The sequence below is a fragment of the Falco cherrug genome, chromosome 1 (genome assembly GCF_023634085.1).
Source record: "Falco cherrug isolate bFalChe1 chromosome 1, bFalChe1.pri, whole genome shotgun sequence".
Classification (NCBI taxonomy): domain Eukaryota; kingdom Metazoa; phylum Chordata; class Aves; order Falconiformes; family Falconidae; genus Falco; species Falco cherrug.
Window position 1 is genome coordinate 23,448,051 of NC_073697.1, and position 20,602 is coordinate 23,468,652.

At 42.6% G+C, this 20,602-nt stretch overlaps 1 protein-coding gene across 1 annotated transcript in view; it reads right to left on the minus strand.

Moving 5' to 3' along the window:
- The window catches only part of ANK2 (ankyrin 2), a 382,411-nt gene extending 363,694 nt beyond the window's left edge, over positions 1–18,717 (minus strand). The window contains exon 1 of the mRNA XM_055711495.1: positions 18,354–18,717. Coding sequence (XP_055567470.1) covers positions 18,354–18,425 — 72 coding nt within the window. The 5' untranslated portion in view covers positions 18,426–18,717. The remainder of the gene's footprint in view (positions 1–18,353) is intronic.
- Between the last annotated feature and the right edge of the window lie 1,885 nt (positions 18,718–20,602).

Sequence of the window (20,602 nt, forward strand, 5' to 3'; positions counted from 1 at the left end):
TTATAATAAAATTCTACATTACTAGTTTAAAACTACTCCTCTATTGCAGTTACTTACATGCATAGAAGGATTAAAAACTCAATTTTTTTAATCCCATGCTTTCATCTCACAAGTGGCACATGAAAGTCAACCATGTTTCCAATACAACCGTACCTGCAAATGGTTGATAATACACCCAGAGGCGAAAAGGATACAAACTGACATGCTCGGGAGTGGCACAGCCAAGATGTAGATGTTCGAAAGCAAAAGCTATATTCTTACCTCAGCTACAGCAATTTTTATCTGCATGAGAGAACAGAAGACTACTGACAAGGTTTTGCAGAGAGATACAAAATCAAGATCTAGTCTCTGATAGCTGTAAAATCAACCTCTCATAAGACTGAAAAAAGAAACAAACAACAACGAAGAACATGCCACTAATTTCAAGGTCTCGTTATCTGAGCAGTCTTCTCATACAGGTTTAATAGGTTCAATTTTTGATAGCTCTGGCAAAGCTACAGTAAATGAAGACTTCTCTTCCCGTAGAGATACCCAATATATGAAAAAGCTTAGGAAATACAAAACAAATCAAATTAAAAATCTCTTAGGGCCAAATGAAATAGTTCTGCAGATCAGTGGCTGAACACTGTGGGTTTTTTCCTATTATCTCTTCAGAGACTGTCCAACTACATGAAAAAGGTAATCCTATATATGTGCCTGGAGGGTTCTTCATGCAACACAGCTGTTTAACTATAGTCCTTCTTTTGCAAGGGCAGGTAAAAACCTGAGCAAAGCACAGAAGACAGTCTATAACATAGAAGCACATTTATACACAGGACATCCGAAATGTGTACACTGTTCAAATATTTGGCTAGCTGGCTTATATGGCTTTTCTCCTGAAGTTCATGCATCTTTGTAAACATAACCATTTCCCATGTCTACCAGTGTCCAAATTCCTCATGAGTAATCCCAATCAATGTCAATTTGGAATCAGAAGTGAAGCATTTGTCTTGTCAAATCATTTGTACCAGTAACCAGTTTTCAATAGTATTTTTGTCTGGCAACACAATCAAAACAATGGGTTCTGGTATCAACACCAAGCACTGGGGGGAGGGTGGCATGTATTGAATAGTTTTTTACCCCTGTATTCAGAACACTGATTAGTCTCTTATTGCTGCAGTTTTTAAGTTAAGTGAACTAAAGCCACACAACTCTGTGGAGCTTGCATTTGGGTAGCAGATGACACACCTGCTGCTCTCAGCCACATTTCAGGGCTGGTTTTGACATCTAGCTCACTGTTCTCTTCCGAGCAGCAGCTTGATGCCAGCTGAGCTGATCAGCTGTCAGGTAAAACAAAATTACTGAATGTTCCATCTTCAAGGAGGCGAGACATGAGTTTTTGTCAGGCAGAGAATCATGACTGATGAACCTCATCTCAAAAAATTGAAGCATGCATCTTCAAATACTTTCTTTCAAACTGACATAGATGCTGATCTGCCCTTTAAGAAGTAGCATTTGTTGTACCCTCTGTTGTGGGTGATACAAATAAAATGCTTAACACATTCAAACTGCCTAAACCAAGACAAAAATTAAGCTCACCTGTGACTCACAACATTTCATTTTGGCTTAGAAAAGAGGAGAGAAGATTCCCATCTTTCCCAATTCCTTCTTTCCAACTGTTCTAGTCACCAGTGTAAAATTTTCACATCAGTTTTACAGCTGCATGGTGGAGGTGGGAAAAACGTCTTCCATCTAATGACCAGTTTAAAGTAAGTAATATACATCTAGATGCAAGACTGCTTTCACTTTTGGCAGAACATAATCCTCAACAGAGCCATTTAATTACAGTCAAGGGGTACATTGTATCACCAGTTAGGTTTGTATAGGTTTTCCATCTACAGAAGGTATGTCAAACTTAACACAAAACACCCTGTGCAAACCACTCTTCACTAATTAAATGTTAGAAGAGAGATTTCGCCAAATGCCTACTGATTTCTATATGCATATGTATGTTCTTCTAAGTTTGATACTTAGATTGCATTAAAAATACTATTTTAATTAAACTTTAAATGGCCTTTGAGTTAAATATAAAGTTGTCAACATAAAAATGCAATAGAAATGTCACCATTTTTAGTTATTCCATGGCTTCCACTGCATCTTAAGCATAAAGTTGTCAATAGCTCAGTTATCATAACCTATGTTACCATGGTAAGTGTTCCGCTGTACATAATTCCATCTTTCTACAAACAGGGGCCAAAAATACATATTTGTGTCATCTCTAAATAAGAAGATTTAAATTTTCACTGCTGTACCAAAGTGCACTTCTGAAAAGACATCTATCTTTGTAATTACATTTAGGTTTGGATTATTTTGACAACTATGGTCATTATGACAACCATAAATAATAAGACTTTAAAACAAAAATTCAAGAAATCACCCATTTAGTAGGTGATTTAGTAGGAAGTTTTTATTGTCTTTCATTTCACAATACTTTTAATTCTTTGCTTTTCCTGCTTTAATCCTTTCAGCTTCTTACAATATGAAAAGAGTCTCTTTATAATGTACCTTAAGGGAGTATTTTCTAGGTTTTTTTCTTCCAGATAAACGTATCATTGCATACTACTCTAGCTACTTCACTAGAACAGTAAGTCTAGACAGTTCACTGAAATTTCCTTATAAAGTACAAAGTCTTTGGTACATATGCTTCCTATTAGATCTTTAAAAATACCTATTACAAAAGCAAAAGAATAGACAGCAAGTAAACCTTCATTTGTCTTTCAACTAAAAGCATTATGCTCTTTTGAATCAGAATTGATTTGGTTTTATTGTACAACAGTATATATTCTACAGCAGAGCCATTGTTTTAAGTAGCCAGCTTCAGATCAGATATTATTACAAAATAATTTCTCTCGGGAACTGTTTAACAAAGACACTACATATTCTGCAACAACGAGCCACTCTGCACACTTACAAATTAATTCTTCAGGTCGTACTTACAAACCTTAGAAACTCCATTTTAAATCCAGCTGAATTAGAATTCAGTACAAAATTAATTTTGATGTACTATTATCTCTCCAGCCTCTCACATAGATTCAGTTTACATCAAGACGTGTTTTACAATGTAAGCTCACACCACTTACTCCAAGTAATCATAGGCAGTGTATTCCGCAAGTAGAACCAACCAAAAAAGATTAGTAACACATTCTTTATGCAGCCTTGAAATTTGCTGCCTTTAAGTGAATACTGACTTTTTGTTGCTTCTGCAGAAGCAACACACACTAAAAAGGGAATTTAAACTGTACCTGAAACTAAGGTGACCTATTTCCTCAATTCCTTGTTAAACAGCAGCAGGATTGGATAGATAATTGTTTTACATTCTGCTGTTTGTTTGTCATAGCAATAGCATTGTAGGAAGCTGGAGAGTTGACTTGGTGCTTGTTTTTACAGTACAAGACATTTCTAGTATTTCAAAATGATAGATCATAATTAGCATCAGAGTCATCATGACATTCTATTATCCATCTCAAAAAAAGAAAAACCATGATGCTGTTTGCTCAGCAATTTTCTATGACTGGAATCAATCTCTATACTAACTCTGCAAAACTCCAATGAAAAGAAAAAAAGAAAAAAAATCACAGATGCAATACACCCATACTTTCAATGGAAAGTGTTATGGAGAAGGGATGTATATGCTGTATTATTGTTGCATGTTGGTGATGCACCAGTAAATCTCAATGCCAACAGCTCCCACAGGCACTAGTCAAATTAAAGCTCAATGGGGCAGCAGAAGAAGTAGAGGTTAGCTATCTCCTCAAAGTCCAAAAGCCTCAAAGTACAGATCCTCCAAGAGGCTTCAATGATTTTACATTAGCCAAACTTAAAAAGAGAAACAATTACCTTTCATACAGAGCACCATAGCATCATTTAGGATGAAAAAGACTCCAGGATCATAGAGTCCAACCATTAACCTAGCACTGCCATGTCCTTCATTTACTCCTTTTTGGAAGTCAGTGCATGGCACAGTCAACCTCCGGTTGTTAAATGCAAATACCATAATACAAAGTATAATTAATTAAGACTCAGCATGTTTTTGTGGAAGCTAACTCCAGGTAAAAGTCTAAGTTTAGATGCACCCCTCCAAGATGAGCCAGTAACAAGCAGACCGACAGGTGCAGAGAATACCAAACTATGTTTAGTTGCAGTGAAGGCTGTGTCAGGTCACATTACAGATAACTAGAGCTTTCTAGCAGCCCCACCACCACACCTGTGAATTGCAAACCTTTGCATCCACCTCTGTATCATATTATTAGTAGGCTCTCAGGCAAATCGGTATTTCTTAAAAATACCATTACAGACAAAGACGACCCCAGTTTCATCAAGTGCAGCCAATAATACAAAACCTTGACAGGGACTTCTTACACTTTTGAATCCATTAGTACACCTGGTTGTCACCTGAAAAGATGACTAGAAAATTGCAGAGGCAAGCCCAGCCCATGAGGGGGCCTTAGCTGCCTGAGCCACGGAGCCCTGAACTGACAGGGGAACACGGCACTACACACCACTCTGGGTTGTCTGGTGGAACACATCAACTCATGCCTTGCTGCATGCATGTGCTGCCATAGAAACATCAGGCAAAGCATCCAGAGACATTGCCAGAAGAACACAGTAAGAGCCACTCTCTGCCCCTGCCCTACAAAGGTTTTCCCAAGCCCTCCAAGTACAGTGCTCTTAAGAGTCCTCAGAAAGATGCTAAGACCGAGGTCAATGACCTTGAGAAGTTAGGGCCTTTAAACTTAACCTCAAAGGAGCTGCAATAGCACGATTCAGACACAGGTGCCAAAACCAGAAGCAAATAAGTTACCTGCCAGGAGCAGTATTAGTCTGGGTGACAAGAGGTTACCACTCATTAGCTCATGCCAAGTAAGTAATTTCATATTATAAAAATAGAGTATCAATCGATTTTCTACGGTGCCTGCCCATCGACTTACCAGGTCTCAAGTACAAATCCAAAATGTGTCAGACAAAATGCTTTTATATAGATTTCACACACATTTGCTTTATCAAATATAGACTGCCTTCTTCAAGCTGAACAACCTGAAGGGGAACTAGCAGCCACTAGAGCCAACAGGAGTTTTGCAGAGGTACTTGTACTTCCAAATATTTATATCAAACTCTTCTTGCTCATTACTTGCTTTGACTTACCCAGCCATCATTACGAGAACCACAAGGCTTCCTCCTTTTGCATTTTAGTGCCACAGAAACTTAAGGTCCTCTGTTGGTTTTGTCCTTTATTTATGAGCAAATAATTTTCTCCAACTGCATCCTTAGACTTTGTTTATTACCATTAAAGAATTACTAGAAAGAAGTTTATTGTTTTGTTTCAGCAAGTGATCCATTGTGATGATTAATATGAAGCAAAGGTTTGCTGAACATAAATTTTCCTCCTTTAACGGCGAGATGACACACATAACAGGTCAGTATTCCTGTAACATGAATGAGACAACAAGTGCTCAAATAGCAGGAATGTGGGCTCTTACTCTAAAACCCTAAGATTATATGGCTTTTTGCAAATTGATACACAAGAGAATTTTATCTGGCAACTCAAATGAGCTATTCTGAAACTTTCAGCCTTGAAATTACACTTTGTTCATGCAAGGTTTTGACCTAGCAGAGGGAGAGTCTATTACCCATTATTTCCAGCACACTATGGTCCTCAGGAACAGCCCGTTCTTGCTCTCAGTAAAGTCTGAAGAAGCTGACACATACTCACTTGGGGGGAGGGTTAAAAATAGGACTGCAATGGCATCTTTTCATCAATTATTGTTACCGGGAAAATCACGTGTGCCTCAGTCCCTGATGAGAGACTAAAGTTAAAAAAATTCAGACCAGGAGGAAGGGTGTCAGCCTTATTTTCTGGTTTTCACGTATACTCCAACCTTGTCCATATTGGAGAGTCCTGAAATTGCTTGCAACATCCACCTTGTCAAATAGCAGCAGAAAGAAAAGAATGCCTACCAAGACAACAATGAACCCAGCAATGATTCAAGGTAGAGCATTTCCAGTACAAATCTCCAACTGCTACAGAAATAATTCTCAGAAACTGTCTTGTTAAAAGGCAGGTTCAGATAGAAGAAGCTATTTGTAGGAAATCTAAGACTAAATTATTGTTGACGTGACCTGGATCTAAAAATTGTCAAACTTTACAGTGTTACAAGAGATGTACATGCAGCATGTGATGCCCCCGTCTGTTATGCTAGGCAAACCAACAGACTTTGGCTTCTGTACACTGACCAGCTGCTGCTCTCGGCAAGAACTAAAATACCGTCTTGAATCAAAGCCAGGCTATTAGCATCCTGCCTGAGCAAGTTCAAGTTCCCAGAAAGCTCTTGCACAGTCATGAGAGAGTTCTACTCATGACAAAGTCCTGCCCCTTTCCCTGCCAGCTCCTGCGCCACCCACACATACATGCACACTACACATCAGAGGGAACCGCAGCCCCAGTCATCCACTGCTGCTGGAACGAAACACGCATTCCTGACAGCAGCAGCAGCTGAGGGTCATAGATGACCAAGTATTGGCAGTCACTCCACACCAGGAGGAGGAGGGAAAGCTAGATTTTAGAAAGATAAAATAATAAACAAAAATGTCTCAGAGGATTCATGTAGCCGTAGCACGCTAAAACAGCATACAAAGGACACTTCGGAAGAGTTCTGATCACATGATCTGACAGCCAGTTACTAGATTAGATCATATACAAAACACCCTAATTCAGAATTAATGCAAAGTTTATTTTCTCCTCTTGGAGCTGCATATGCAGGGGGTGCATTTGGGGCAGGGGGTGTTTGTATTGTTTTGTTTTAAACAAAAGGTTTTGGGTGTGTGTTATTTCTAATGGAACGTAGGAGCTGTAAAATGGAAATTGCCCCTAGTTTGATATTTTCTAAATATATAGATGTAGGTAAGATATCTATAATTACTTTTAGATAAATAAATAAATGAAAAACCACAACACTGCAACCTTTAGAAAGACTGCAGGAGAAGACGAAGTAAGTCTAGATGTCCTCAATCTTTTCAGCGGTGAGCTCATAAAACTACCTTACAGTTAGATTTAACACGAATAGTAATGGTATTTACAGCACTGCTACACTAGCTTGAATCCAGCCAGTCTGAATGCTAGCAATACATTCCTATCTGTCTGATGTTTGGAGACATCCCATGAGATGGAAGTTCTCCAACAGGACATAAAATTTACGTCAAGACCTTTCACACCTTTTGCAAGATTGCCAGGACTTCATGTCACACACCATTTCTTTACGTGAACCTGCCTCACACAAACTTATGCCGCTCATGACAGTCACATGAATATATTCACCCGTACATTCAACTCACCTTTGCAAAGAGCAATCACTAAAGTGATCAAATCCTCCTCCAGTTTAGTCTCTTGTGAAATACATCTACCATTTTTACTTAATTCATTATTTTTAACACATTTAAACGATAGTGAACGTAATACCTGATGCAAGGATTTCAGCAAAACTGGATGCCTAAAGAAGTACAAATATTAAAAGCAATTAAGAACATTATGATGGTTATGCCATTACCAACTTGGAACTTAGTGCTAGCAGCTCCACATGCAGGAACCAGTCACTTCCATTGAAGGAGATGTGTAAACTCCACAGAAGGACAGAGGCCCCTTGGCCATACTCTTCTTCCTACCCCAGGTACATAATCTCAAAACACCCAGATTATCTTAATAAAGCAACTTATAAGTAAATATCAAACTAAGGAAGGGGTATCAGTTTTCAGCAAGCACAACTTGAATACCGAAGAGAGCATCTAACATGTGGAAACTCACCTCAGTTATCAATGGCCAAAACACCTATGAAAGAGTACCCCCAAAAGGGACAGGCCTGCAACTTATTTTCCTGTAGTTGTCATTTTATATACACCAGTAGAACTGAATATAAGGAGTTAATAAGGCAAACACTTTCCCAAAATGTTTTGCAGTGTGTGCGCTGAATGAATCCTTGTTGCACAAACAAAGATTCATTTAATATAGGAAGTCTCAAGTAATTGCCCCATTACATACTGTACTCTTAATACTCTATAGGACCAATAAAATTCTGCAGATAAATCAAAATACTTCAAGACTAGACAGTAAAAAACAAAACAAAAAACAAAACCAAAAACTGCACAGAGGCAACAAATAGCTGTGCTGCAAGTACTGTGCAGTCCCACAGCTCAACACAGTCCATTTTGTTTTATGTTGGGAATCTCAGAAGCTTGACCAGAGCTTTAACTTGATTAAATCTAAAAATGCAGAGCAGTTGCACATAATTGATACCAGCAGTTATGGTACAGAACAAGGGAAAACAGATACAAATATTATTCTAGAATATTATCAGGCAACTTACAGAAAGTATGTATTTAGTATTCCTCAAAGTGACTTTTGCAAACACTTCAGCTCTCAGATTTGCAGTTGTGTTCTGAGGCAGGGGGAGAGAGAAGCGTGACTGACATTGCTGCCGTAATCTCATTAGCAAAGCTGCCATACTACTGCTGCTGCTCTCTGTCCATTGAGGGTTTAGCAACCACTAGCCTAGTTTGCACGTTCAGCCAATTATCAGGAGAATGTCAGGACATCAAGCACTCCACGTTACTTCATCATAATTTTTTTTTCTAATCATAGTTTTAATGTATTATGTTTGCTAAACTAAGAGAAAAATTCCATCTCAATACATTCTCAGCTCCAAAAACCTGCAGCATTGCACTTCTAACCCATTTTCTGTATGGTATTACTCCTGACTCTTTTAGTGAGTAAGGCCCAGTTTTCAGCTCTAAAGCTTTCTGACAGAAATTTTGTCAGATTGTTTCAGCCAGCTGCTCACTTGCATTGCTCTAAAAATCTCTATTCATCAACAACAGATTCCAAATACGGCCTGTTTTCCCCACCCAAGTTCATAGACCTCCACATGGTAATGAACAGCTATTTCTAGTTCAACTCCCTCCCTTTACTTAAGTGTTTTTATTTTTTGAAGAATGTAAATAAAGAGTGCAAAACACAGTGACATCTTGAAGCCTACATCCTGCCAGATACCACAGTCATTTCTGAGTTCCCAGCTGACTCATCATCCCAGTAAGGCCAATCAGGCACTGAAGAAAAAGGATAAAAGGAGAAAGGATGGCCATCAGAACAGAACATATTGTATTTAGTCAAGTAATTCCCCCACTGTGTTAGTCAGTTCTGTATTGACAGTTAACTAGGAGACTTCTGAAGCTCATTTAGCAGTTACTGTTTGTAAATGTAGGAAAGATTACTCCGAACACAAACACGCACGAGCAGGAAGTGAGGAGGCCCCAGCTAAGCTCTCTGATCACCGGCAGAGCCTATTTACTACTCAAGGGGTGTATTCTCAGTGATGCTAGCTCGAGACTGATGCCTGAGGGTAAATGCCAAAGTTACTTCTCTGTTGCTATAACATCAGCCTTTTCACTTATCACACCACAGAGGGTCATCACATGCAGCAATATATCACAGCTTACCACGATAACAACACAGTACGGTGACCCAGTGAGGTGGAGCTGTTCAGTTCCTCAGAGGAAGATGGCCATGTGAGGAAGACAGCCCAAAGAGGCTGAAGTAGCCCAGCCATAGCTGGTAAGTGCCGCAGCAGTCATCAAGACATGCATATCAGTGGGTCCACACAGCCCTCACTGGCCCCAGCACCCTCCCACACCCACCTCCTCAGAGGGAGACACACAGCTGTGGAGAGTACCTTCATCAGGGTTTCTGAGGGAACATCACACAAGTCACCTTAATATCATGCCTAAACTCCCATACAAAGAAAGCCTCACAATAAATACTTCATAATAAAATCTAAACACAGATGCAGCATGTTCACCATGACCATTTTGATGTTTCACAGCAAGGATTACTATACAAAGATGTAACCTCGGGAGGCAACAAAGCTACAGATATTAAGAACAACAAGTTGTGTTGCTACTACACATATGTAGCCGTCAGTATTTAGCACTGAAAGACTCACAGAGTTTGTGCTAAAGTGGGAGGGGTTTTTTTGGAGGGGTGGTAGGTTGTGGAGTTTTCTGTTTGCTTTCATTTTTTTTACTTATTGACTGGTAAGAAGTACTATTCCTTCAGTATTCAACAAGTGAGTTCAGAGGAAAATAATCTCAGACACAAGGCATGTAGTAGCTGCTTTTTTGAAAACAAGCTGTGGTATTGATTCCCATCCTCATGCACAGCAGTCAGATGAAGCAGCTGCAGCCTTGCCACAGAGCCCCACAAATTGGCGGGAAGCCCCTGAAGCGAGGGGCAGCCCCACCAGCTCCCTCAACAAAAACTTAACCAACCAGCCAGAATTCAGCCTTCAGTAACACTGATATGTACAATTATTGTAAGGAGGAAACACAAAGAAAAAAAAAAACAACCAAACCAAAGAAAATCCAAAACCAAACCAACAACAACAAAACACAAACTCCCACAGGGAAAAAAAAAAAAAGTCCCTCCCAAATAAACAAAACCCAAGACTCTCCTAAACACTCTACTCTTTTCATAGAATATATGCATATAAACTCAGTAGCACGCAAAAAAACTTCACAACCACTGAGCATCAGAAACACAGTAGATCTAGTACTGACACAAAAATAACTATCAAATGACAACCCTTAGTTAAATTCCCATTTCTTAAGCATCAATATTAAAAAGAAAATAAGACAGTACCTCTGTGATAGCCTGGAACAGCCTCCCTGCTCAGGTAAAGATTTCTGCTGTTTCTGATACTTTCTACCTGACTATTGCATGAGGTTACCAGGTAAATTACAGTACCTGCTTCACAATTAACACCAGCTGGGAATAATTACCACAGCCTTTAAGCAGGCTCCTGGGCTGGAGGAGGCTGTCACACAGCTATCCCCACAGCTCTGTTAGCAGCTGTAAGGGGTGAGAGGACAGGTTAACTGAAGGTAATAAAAGATGGAGGAGATTAAGGAAATTAAAGACATTAAGGACTTTAGGATGGAAGGGTGTCCCTTGCAGTCAGTGATCCTCCTGTGTGGTCACTAGCTAGTCCCTTTTTATGTCCCTAAACATCTGAGCCAGTTGTAAACACAGAGAATAATCTTTTTCAGTATATTGATTTTTAGTAGAGCAGAGTGAGACTTGGCGGCCCCCGAGGGCTGCCTGCCTGCAGCCGGGCGACCCTGAGCCCATTACCCTCCAGGAACACCTTCCCTTCAAAGCCCTCCCCACCTGCATTTTAGCAGCATCATGGTTGGGGTTTCAGTGGATTTGCTTTCCAGCATAAAACTCAGTTCAGCAGCAAACAGCCTCCTACTGGGTTTATTTTTGGGGATGTCCCAGCCCTGGCAGGCTTGCAGCCAGGGCCCCTAGGGAGGGCCTCCCTGAGGAAGCACTGTCCCTTTGATACATATAAAATCATTGATTTGGTTTTATATGCTTAGGGAGTAGATCATAATATGTGAATACCACCTTGTCTATTTTCCTTTCCACCTGGTTTACATACTTCTGTATTATATCAGGGCACCTGACAGTATTTACTGAATTAACTCCACCTGGGAACCTGTTTAATGCCCAGTGAGACAATGTTCTACAACTTGCTTTACTTTTTCCCTTTCTTTGTTTTGCTTTTCCACGCTCTTTTCTACAAAGGGAGAAAAGGCCTAATTGGAATGTGAATGGATTTTAAGCCTGTAATTCTTGCCCTCCACAGTGGGCTAAAAATGGTAGCTCAAACTAAAGTGGCTTTCATGGCAGTGGTAAATCTTTGCACGTGTTTTTCTGCATAAACTGGGACAGTTTACTGTAGTTCCTTCATTTCAGACTCTGGTGTGTGACCGAAAGGATCTGCTAATTTCCAAGATTTTAGAGCACTCCTTTTGACTAAACACAACCAACCCACAGCCAGACAGTCTCGTGAGCCCTACGTTTCAGTCACTGTATGAGATGGAAACAGGACCAAATACCAAGGATTGGCTGTAATTTTGCGTATATGAGATTTTTATTATGGAGAATTCTTGCTATGTTTGTAAAAAGCTCCAGTATCTCTGTTGCCTGCCTTGAGACCATTTATTCAGGTGACTTAAACACAAATCCTAAGCTGAACTGTTAAGCTGTGGGCTAGCCTTCTAGCTGAGGTTACATTTGCTCTTAGAAAGTGTCCCCCTTAGCCTTTCTCCACACCAAACGTCAGCTTTACACAGCACCAGCAATTACTTCAGTTGTTCTTCCCATCTGTCCCCCCTGCCATGTGCTTTGTGTGCGATCCATTGCAACATACCTCTTCCTACCATGATCATCTGTGATTCCCTGGCTGAATGCTACAGAGAAAAGCATTTCAAAAGCTTCCACCCCCCTTATATATACAGTCTTCTCCTCTGGGGATTAGATAGTCTTCACACAGTCCAGCCATATGCCAATGCCCAGCCCCCAGGTGATAGGAGAACTTTGCCAGGGTAAAGACCTGGAGCTGGAGCTGTACCTTTAATCTCTGCAGGCAAATTCCCTTCACATTTGGCTGGGAAGCAAGCTTTCCAAAATTACCATTTCCCTTTTCTTGATTGTGAGCCTAAAAACACTGGCAGTGAGGCAGAAGTGTGTTTGTTATCCTACAGTGTGTTATCATATATCATGATTCAGTTTCTAATTTTATGATCACTTAAGCGTTTTTTTCCAGAGCCTGGTTCAGTGCAAAGGACAGATGCAGAAGGGGACAGAATTAAGATTGCACAGTCCTTAATTCTATTAGTTTGTAACTATTAAGTGCTTGATTTTGCAACCTAAGTAACACCACAGCGTAGTAATTTTTTATATGTAATCTAGATACATGTAGTCATTTCATGAACTAACTGCAATTACTTTTTTCCTACATTACCCTACATCTATTATGCAACAGGTTCATTATGCATTATGTTTCATCATTTCAAATCAGTGAGAAGACATTTTCTAACACCCTCTTCCCTTTGATATGGCATGCATGGTTCAGTTCACTGAAATAGAAATGTTCATTTTGATAGACATTCTCTTTGCTCAGTGCTGTGACGGCTAAGCAAGTACTTCACTATGCTGATTTTCAAGTCATTCTAGTTTTGAACAAATTACTTCTAATCCTTCCCAGTAGCAGAAGGTAAAATTAAAAATAAGCTTGATTCAAACTGAAGTTCAAAGAAACCTTGAAAATGGGGAATTCAAACCAATCTAATTTGGGAAATTATGGAACTAGAATCCATGCCTGCAAAGAGGTGAAGGCAAACAACATACTGTCCAAAGCAAGGCTACTGCAAGGGTGGGCTGGGAGAGCCATCAGTCTAAACCACCCTTGGAAGAGAAGCTTCAAATATCCTCAAATCCCACCAGCTGTTAGTAGGGAACAAAGAACATCTTGCAGTAGGAAAAGCCTGAGGAGTGGGATAAAGAACAGTGGGCTAGAAAAGGCAGCACCAAAGCACACCAGTAGTATATGAATAGTCAGTAGTATGAATGGTCCAGATAGAGGGGGAAACTCCCTGAGAAAAGAAAATAAAAAAGAAGAAAACTAGCTCCTGCAGTCCCACACACCGACTGTAACAGATTTTTGTCAAGCCTTAGATGGAGACCTCATACAGATCAGACCACATCTGTTAGAGTTTATGTAATCTGACAAGCTGAAAAACTGTATAATTTGAGCACAGAGATGAATTGCCGTTGCGTGCAAGAGTCACATTTGGCACAATACACAAGGCCAGACATACAAGGCTGGCAATCTCAACTGCTTGTGGTGACTTTGGCTCTCCTAGTAATGAGGTATCGGGTAAAATCCAAAGGTCTCGTATTCCACTCTCTGAAATACTCAAGCGAATGTCCTGCCCTCATGGATTTGCAATACAGGACAATTCTGCTGTGGAAACATCCCCGGAGAAACAGAATGACAGGAGCTCTGTTCTGCATCTTCCCACATCCACACCAGCACTCTTCTTCTGAATGACATGGTTGGTATTCTCTCTCCAGTTTTGGTTCTCGCTCCAAGCCATGAGTTTGGCACTCCAGAATCCTTTATGTCCTTTTGGACATATTTGGATTTCCAAATACGTCCAACTATATTTTCAAATAAATAAATAATTTTTAAAAGCTTGAATAGGAAAAGGAGGACTTTCAGTTCTAGGCATTGTTTTACAGACAGGTCTTTTACCAAACGAGAATTATATGGAATAAAGGGATTTCTGGGGGATCAATAATGAAAATTACCGTGTGATTGCTGTTGCTGTCATTGCGTATGTTGCTGGATGACAAGCAACTTTGACTGAGATCAGTTAAATCACAGTGAGACACTCCTGCACACTTCCTTTTCATATCAGATAATGGATTAAGATCATCAATTTATTAATGCATGCTCAGAGGCACAGTAGAACAGTAGTACCTAAGTACCATGGGAGATAACACCATGTAGGACACTTAGAACAGGAGAACTGGTTCTCAAACAATGACCCCAGAGCAGTATAAGGCTTTGTGATGTGGGAATCCCACTCTCAGCCTCTTACTCCAAAGAAGGCAGAATGGGTGTCTACAGCCGCACATCTCGCCACCCAGGAAAGATGGACAACACCTGTTTATGCATCTTCCACTTTACTTCATTAAAATGTTGAAATGTTTGTCCTAGTGTGATGCAGCAAAACTCTGGAGTGCCTAATACCTTCACAAAACTGAAGAACTCTTTCTTGCCTAGCTCTACTATTGACTTTATTTCTATGGCTGACGCCATTTCTAAGCTATCTATACACTGAACTGCTGGCACAGTATAATATATTCAGATACCTGTACCTCAGTTTAGTTTTCACTTTTCCCTTTAAAATGCAAAGTCACTAGACAGTGACTAGTCACTAACTGATCACTAGATGCAGCCCTTCAAAGCATCTGAAAGGTTAGTGAGAGGACAATTCCATCTCTTCTTGTAAAGGTGCTCTTTAGATTCTTCGCTACATCATAAAACTAGTATTTTCTAATACAGTATTCACAAGTTTTAGCATTACTGGCCTGTTTCTGTTTAACCAGACATAGACTCAGTTCAGGTCCAAAGCACTAAATTACCTTCATTTTATGTTGCCCCCATAAACAGAGCAATTATTATTGTAAATTTTTCTTGCTAATGAATTACGCAGCTTGCAATTTCAATGGATTAAAAACCTTTCCTCAGGAACAGTTAGTAGGAGAGGGGTTTATCACTGTTTCCTTTATTTTACGCATAGAAACACACTCACATAAAATCACAATGCCAAATTAAACAGGATTCCTCGCTGAAATCTTTTGGCTGTTCGAAGGACCAGAACCGAATGCTGGTATGATCTTATCTTTTTGTACCCTCAGTCACTTCTTTCTTACTCTGAACAACTTTTAATCCATCAGTCAGGTCCTTATACAGTCACCTGATTCTGTTCCTCTGAAGCCAACTTGATTTTTACATTGTGGAGTGTCCCCAGAAATGGCCATGCACCTCGCTGATACACTTGTGGTGGCGGAAGAGGGTAGCCCAGTGTAGCCTGGAGTTCAATGTGGAGTTCAAACATTGGAATAGCTTCCACAGAGGCTGGAAGAAGGGACCTGCCTGCCAAACGGGCAACGGGAAATCCATAAAAGGGTTCATTTAATCACAGATCCATGTTACAACACCAACCTAGCATGCCGGTCTTTCCCTTTGATACTACTTTTGTTGCTTTGTTTCTTCTACAGATCAGGTGCTCTGATGCAAGATGCTTAGTGTTTGGTTTGCCAATTTTATTAATATGTTTGTATTTCTTAATATGAGGATAAGTATTTAAACTTTCCTTTGACAACAGAAGTACATCCTTGACCACCAGAAGGAAAGAAGTGGAAATTAACTCCTGACTGCTAACAAGAGAAACAACATCCGTCCTATTCCAAACATGACGGTCTCCAATGGTGTAATTAAGAATAGTTTGGCTTTTGGTTTGGTATTCTTAAGCTTTACATAATGAATTGCACTGGTATCTGACTGCAGTATTTGACTCGGCAAGGTGTACTTAAAGCATAACTGAAATGGTACAACTCAGGTGTTTAAAGTAAAATACAGTTCTTGCTAAAACAGGTTTACAGCTAACAGATACAAATAATGGCCTCAGGTCTGCAAGTGCCCCCAAATATATATTTAACATGAAGGACAGATTCAAAGATCTCTTAAATTAACTAAAAGACAGTAAAAATTCCACAAATATAACTTCAGTGGAAACAGCTTCTTCAGTGACTTTCGCCATCAAGGTGCAATACAAGAGTAGCCTCAAGGACCCCTGCGAGGCCCCGGTGCAGAGGGAATTCAGCTCGTAGCTGATTTCAGTTCTCATCAAGAGAGCTGTTATGATAGCAGAACAGTCAGTATGATGGTTTCAAGCAGATGTGTTCGCTTCCCTTTCGTTTTGTACTCTCCGGAGTCTACTCTCCTTCCCTCCTAAGGATGCAAAAGATGCTTGGTAAAGTGGGAGGCTGGCAGTGTTTTATAGAAAAATTGATTGACTTCAGCCACTGTTGTGCTCTTTACCTTGGTCTTGAGTGGCTTTGTGCATTTATTCATGGGCTTTTAAATTCCTCTGAAGGTCACCCAATAAGCTGTACATATGCCACCTTACTGAAGGGCAGCAAATAAATACTAGACTCTACCACAGCCACAGTTCGGAAATGTGATTTCTTTCTACATGCAATTAAAAATAGCTCTAAATATAGAGTGGACAAAATGCATAGGAAGACAGTAAAACAACTGTAGTAGTCATTTTTTTTCATGAGGGATTTCTGCATACTAATTCAGGATATTACACTGCCATTTCATTCTCACGTGAAATGAACAACCCCAGGAGAAGTCAATATGCTGCAGTAAACGTGGGGAGTAAGCGACATGAAAACAGAAGTCAGATTTCGTGAGGATCCCTGGTGCCTGGGGTCTTTATCACCCAGCCTTTCCTTTACTACCTGGAACTTCTTTCCCCTCTCTGATGCTTTTCATCTGTCCTACCGGTACCGCTGATGGCACCTAGTACAGATTGCCAAGAGACTGGAGAGATCCCTGCTCATTTTCCTCCCTCCCAAAATCAGTTAACTAGTAAAATCAGATACTTTTTTTTTTCTTCCAGTTCCCAGCAGGGAAGGGAACAGGAAGTGCCAAAAAACATGAGGGTGAGGGGACGGCTGTTCTTGTGGCATTTCCAGCCGGGGTCAGAAGCAAATCCACACAAAGACCTTTTTGCTTAAGTCCCCCGGACAAACTTCCAGCATGTAAGGGGGTTGACAAGTTTAGCTACTTCTCCAATTTTCAGGTGCCTGTCCCAGCTGCAGACCCCTGAGATTTCCTTGTCAACAGTACCACCAGCATCTTAGTGAAAATGGAAAAAAAAAAAAAAGAAAAAAAAAAAGAGCAAGATGGGATTTATATTTGGATTTATGTTTGCATACATATGTACTACGCTAATCTGATTACTCTTCGGGAATCCTCCTTTGAAACAGCTTTTTCTTTATTGGGTTTTTTTCCTTTATTAATAACCACAGGAACATTACAGCCTTAGCAGGGAAGAGCAAATTGAACACACCAGCACCGCGTCCCTCCATTTCTGCCTCTCCCACTTTCAGGAGACAAGGAGTGCCAGTGGCACGAACCCCCCCAGGACCCCCAGCGCTGTGCCGCTCCTCGGCCGCACTGACCCAGCTGGACAGAGAACGCCAAACAACTCCTGCGACCAACTTCACCGCGCCAAATGTAAATTCATGCAGCAGCTGCTGCAAACCACAGCTCTCTTCTTGCAAGGAGACAGGCGTAATCAGAGAAGCGTTGCGTACAGCGAGAGCGGGAAAAGCTGCTTGAAAATTGCTGCGTTACGTTAATTAAGATTTTTTTCATGCCTTTCGATTCGCTCTGCTACAGCAGTAATGCACCACGAGATGCACCGCGCTGCACCACCATTGCTCACAACCCTGGACAGTGACACACGCGTGTGTGTGCACGCACACCTTTCCCCATGCGTGTGAGTGCCCGGGCACACCTGCGCAGGTGCGCTGCCTCAAACCATTTTGGGCTGGCTGGGTTTTTTCTGTTATTTTATGGGGGTTTTTGGATTGACTGGCGAGCAGAACGGAATGGCGTCCACCGCCCGTCGCTGCCGGGGTACTGTGGGGCGCTCGAGGCCCAATACTTGCCCCCCCGCCCCGCCCAGCCGGCTCGGCCATCCCCCTCCCCGGGGCCGGCCCCGCCTGACCCGCCGCCCCGCAGCGGGGTCCCGCTGGCCCCCGCGCCCCGGCGACAGCCCCCCCCCGCCCCGCACTTGCCACCCGCGCAGGCGCGCCCCCGCGCGGGGCACGGACCCACCTGGCGAAGGCGCGGCGGGCCGGCGGGGGGCGAGGGCCCGCCTCCCGGCGCGGGGGGCGCGGGGGAAGCCATCTTCTCGCCCCGCGGCTCCTTCCCGCCGCCGCCCGCCTCTCCTCAGCCCCGCGGCCGGCGGCACCCCGCGGCTGCCACCATGCCGGGGCCCACGGCCCGGACCCTGCCGCGGGGCTGGGGGGGGGGGAAGGGGGCTGGGGGGGGGGGTGACCTTGGCGGTGCCGCCGCCGCCCGGGCTGTGCTGCGGCGCGGCCCCTGCGCGGGGGGTGCGCGGCGGTGCGGGGGGGCCGGCGCGGCGCGGCGGGGTGCCCCGGCGGCCGGGCTGCGATGAGCTCATGGACAGCTCCGCGGCTGGCGGCGAGCGGGCGGCGCCGCGGAGGGGGGGGAGGACCCGCCTCGTCCCCGCACCCCCCCCGACACACACGCGTACATCCATCGCACACACACCCCCGACACGCTCCCCGGCGCTGTCCGCAGCCCTCCCACCCGCACCCCCCCCGCCAAGACCCAGCCCAGAGGCCAGCGGGTGGCCGCAGCATCCGAACCCACCCGAGGCTTTGTTCTGAATTCAAATATCTGATTAGACCTTCCCGGGCAAGGCTTAGTTTCAACATACAGGAATAAAACTGCAGGCTGAGGGGTTTAGAGCGATGCGGGGATGTTCAGGTGTGCTTACCGCCAGTCGACGGCATGGAAACCCACGCAGGGGTTGAGGTTGCTGAGCGCCTTTTGGCCTTTATCTGGATGGAACGTGAAGGGGGAAGAATTCTTCCCCACTGCCTACATTCAGATATTTTAAGGTCACCAGGGAGCCTATAATCAGAGTCTGATCTCCTGCATAAGACAGGAATTTCTGGCAATACCATTTCCCTCAGTGGCTCCTATGGCAAATCCCAAACAGCCGATGGAGCTACAAAATACATGTCAGAAAGACAATTTGAAATCGTAGAGTTAAAATGAATGAATAACATTATATCTCTAGGCGAGTGGTTCCAACAGTTAATTATACTCACTTATCTCCAGATTTTAGCCACAGGAGTTTGCTACACCCCTGCCTGCCTGCCTGCCTGCCTGGCTGAGGAAACCTTTGCTCACTCACATTTAAGTGTGGCACCACGTCACAAATCCTCACCAAAACACCTGTCTAGTGATACAGTGATCTGCCTGCTAGCATACTAAAAAAAAAAAAAAAATCCCCTTATTCAGCAGAAAAGAAATTTGCGGCTTCACTCAAGTTTCTTCTCAAAACTCGCTTGGTTCTTTAATACAAGGTGGAGGAAAACTGTCAATCAAAAGCATTCCTCTGCAAACCTGGACTCCAGCCCTGCCCCAGGCTCAAAACCCTGCTCCAGTTCATGTCGTCTTACCAGCCCTCCTGCTTTCGAGTGCTGTCAGCTAAAATCAGTCTTTGAAAGTACAGACTCAAAAACCGCCATGATTTCTATTGCATTAGAGAGAGGCTAAATTTACTCCTACCAGCTAATTGATTTGGAAACTACTTAGTCTTGTTTGCGTGGGGATTTAGCCAATACCTTTAGCCCCACCTCCAGCCTCATATCCCTACATCCCTTCCTTGCTGACACTTCAGCAGCTGGGTGGTCAGCCGGATCCAGCTGCAGGCTGATGTTCTCCAGAGGACTGTTTGCCAGCTGCCCCGAGGGACCTCCTGGCCCTTGCTGCGGGAGCACATGCTGGTGCCAGCCCAGGGCGAGCAGTGGGAGCCCGGGACAGAGGGAGAATAAAACCTCCCTTTGAACGGAAATTTATTTCAGATTATTATCACATCTTACTAGGTGTGAAGGTGCTGCACAGCCAATGAGGCAGAGCACAGCCCCTTCTGTCACAACTACAAATAAAGAAATATATGTCTTCCCACCAGCTTGGAGAGCTGGCACTCACTCCATGTATATTTCTCCCATAATCAGCATGCATATTACATTGACTTCAGTCATTGTTAATTTTTACCTAGCCCATAGGCTGTGACTCTGTGCCATAATCTTCACTTAAATTTTACCAAGGACCCAACAAAGACTGAAAGAGTCTGTGTTTCAGAGCAGAGTGGAAACGGTTCACACAGATTTGAAAGGACCACCACAGCTTTTTGTAACATGTGGCATGTCTTTACTGAACAAGACACACTGGCTGTTTGATGGGGAAAGCTATTACTTCTGGAATGTTGCAGGTGCATATGACATTTTTACAAACACATACAAAAGAAAGTTCAGGCTTAGAGTAGC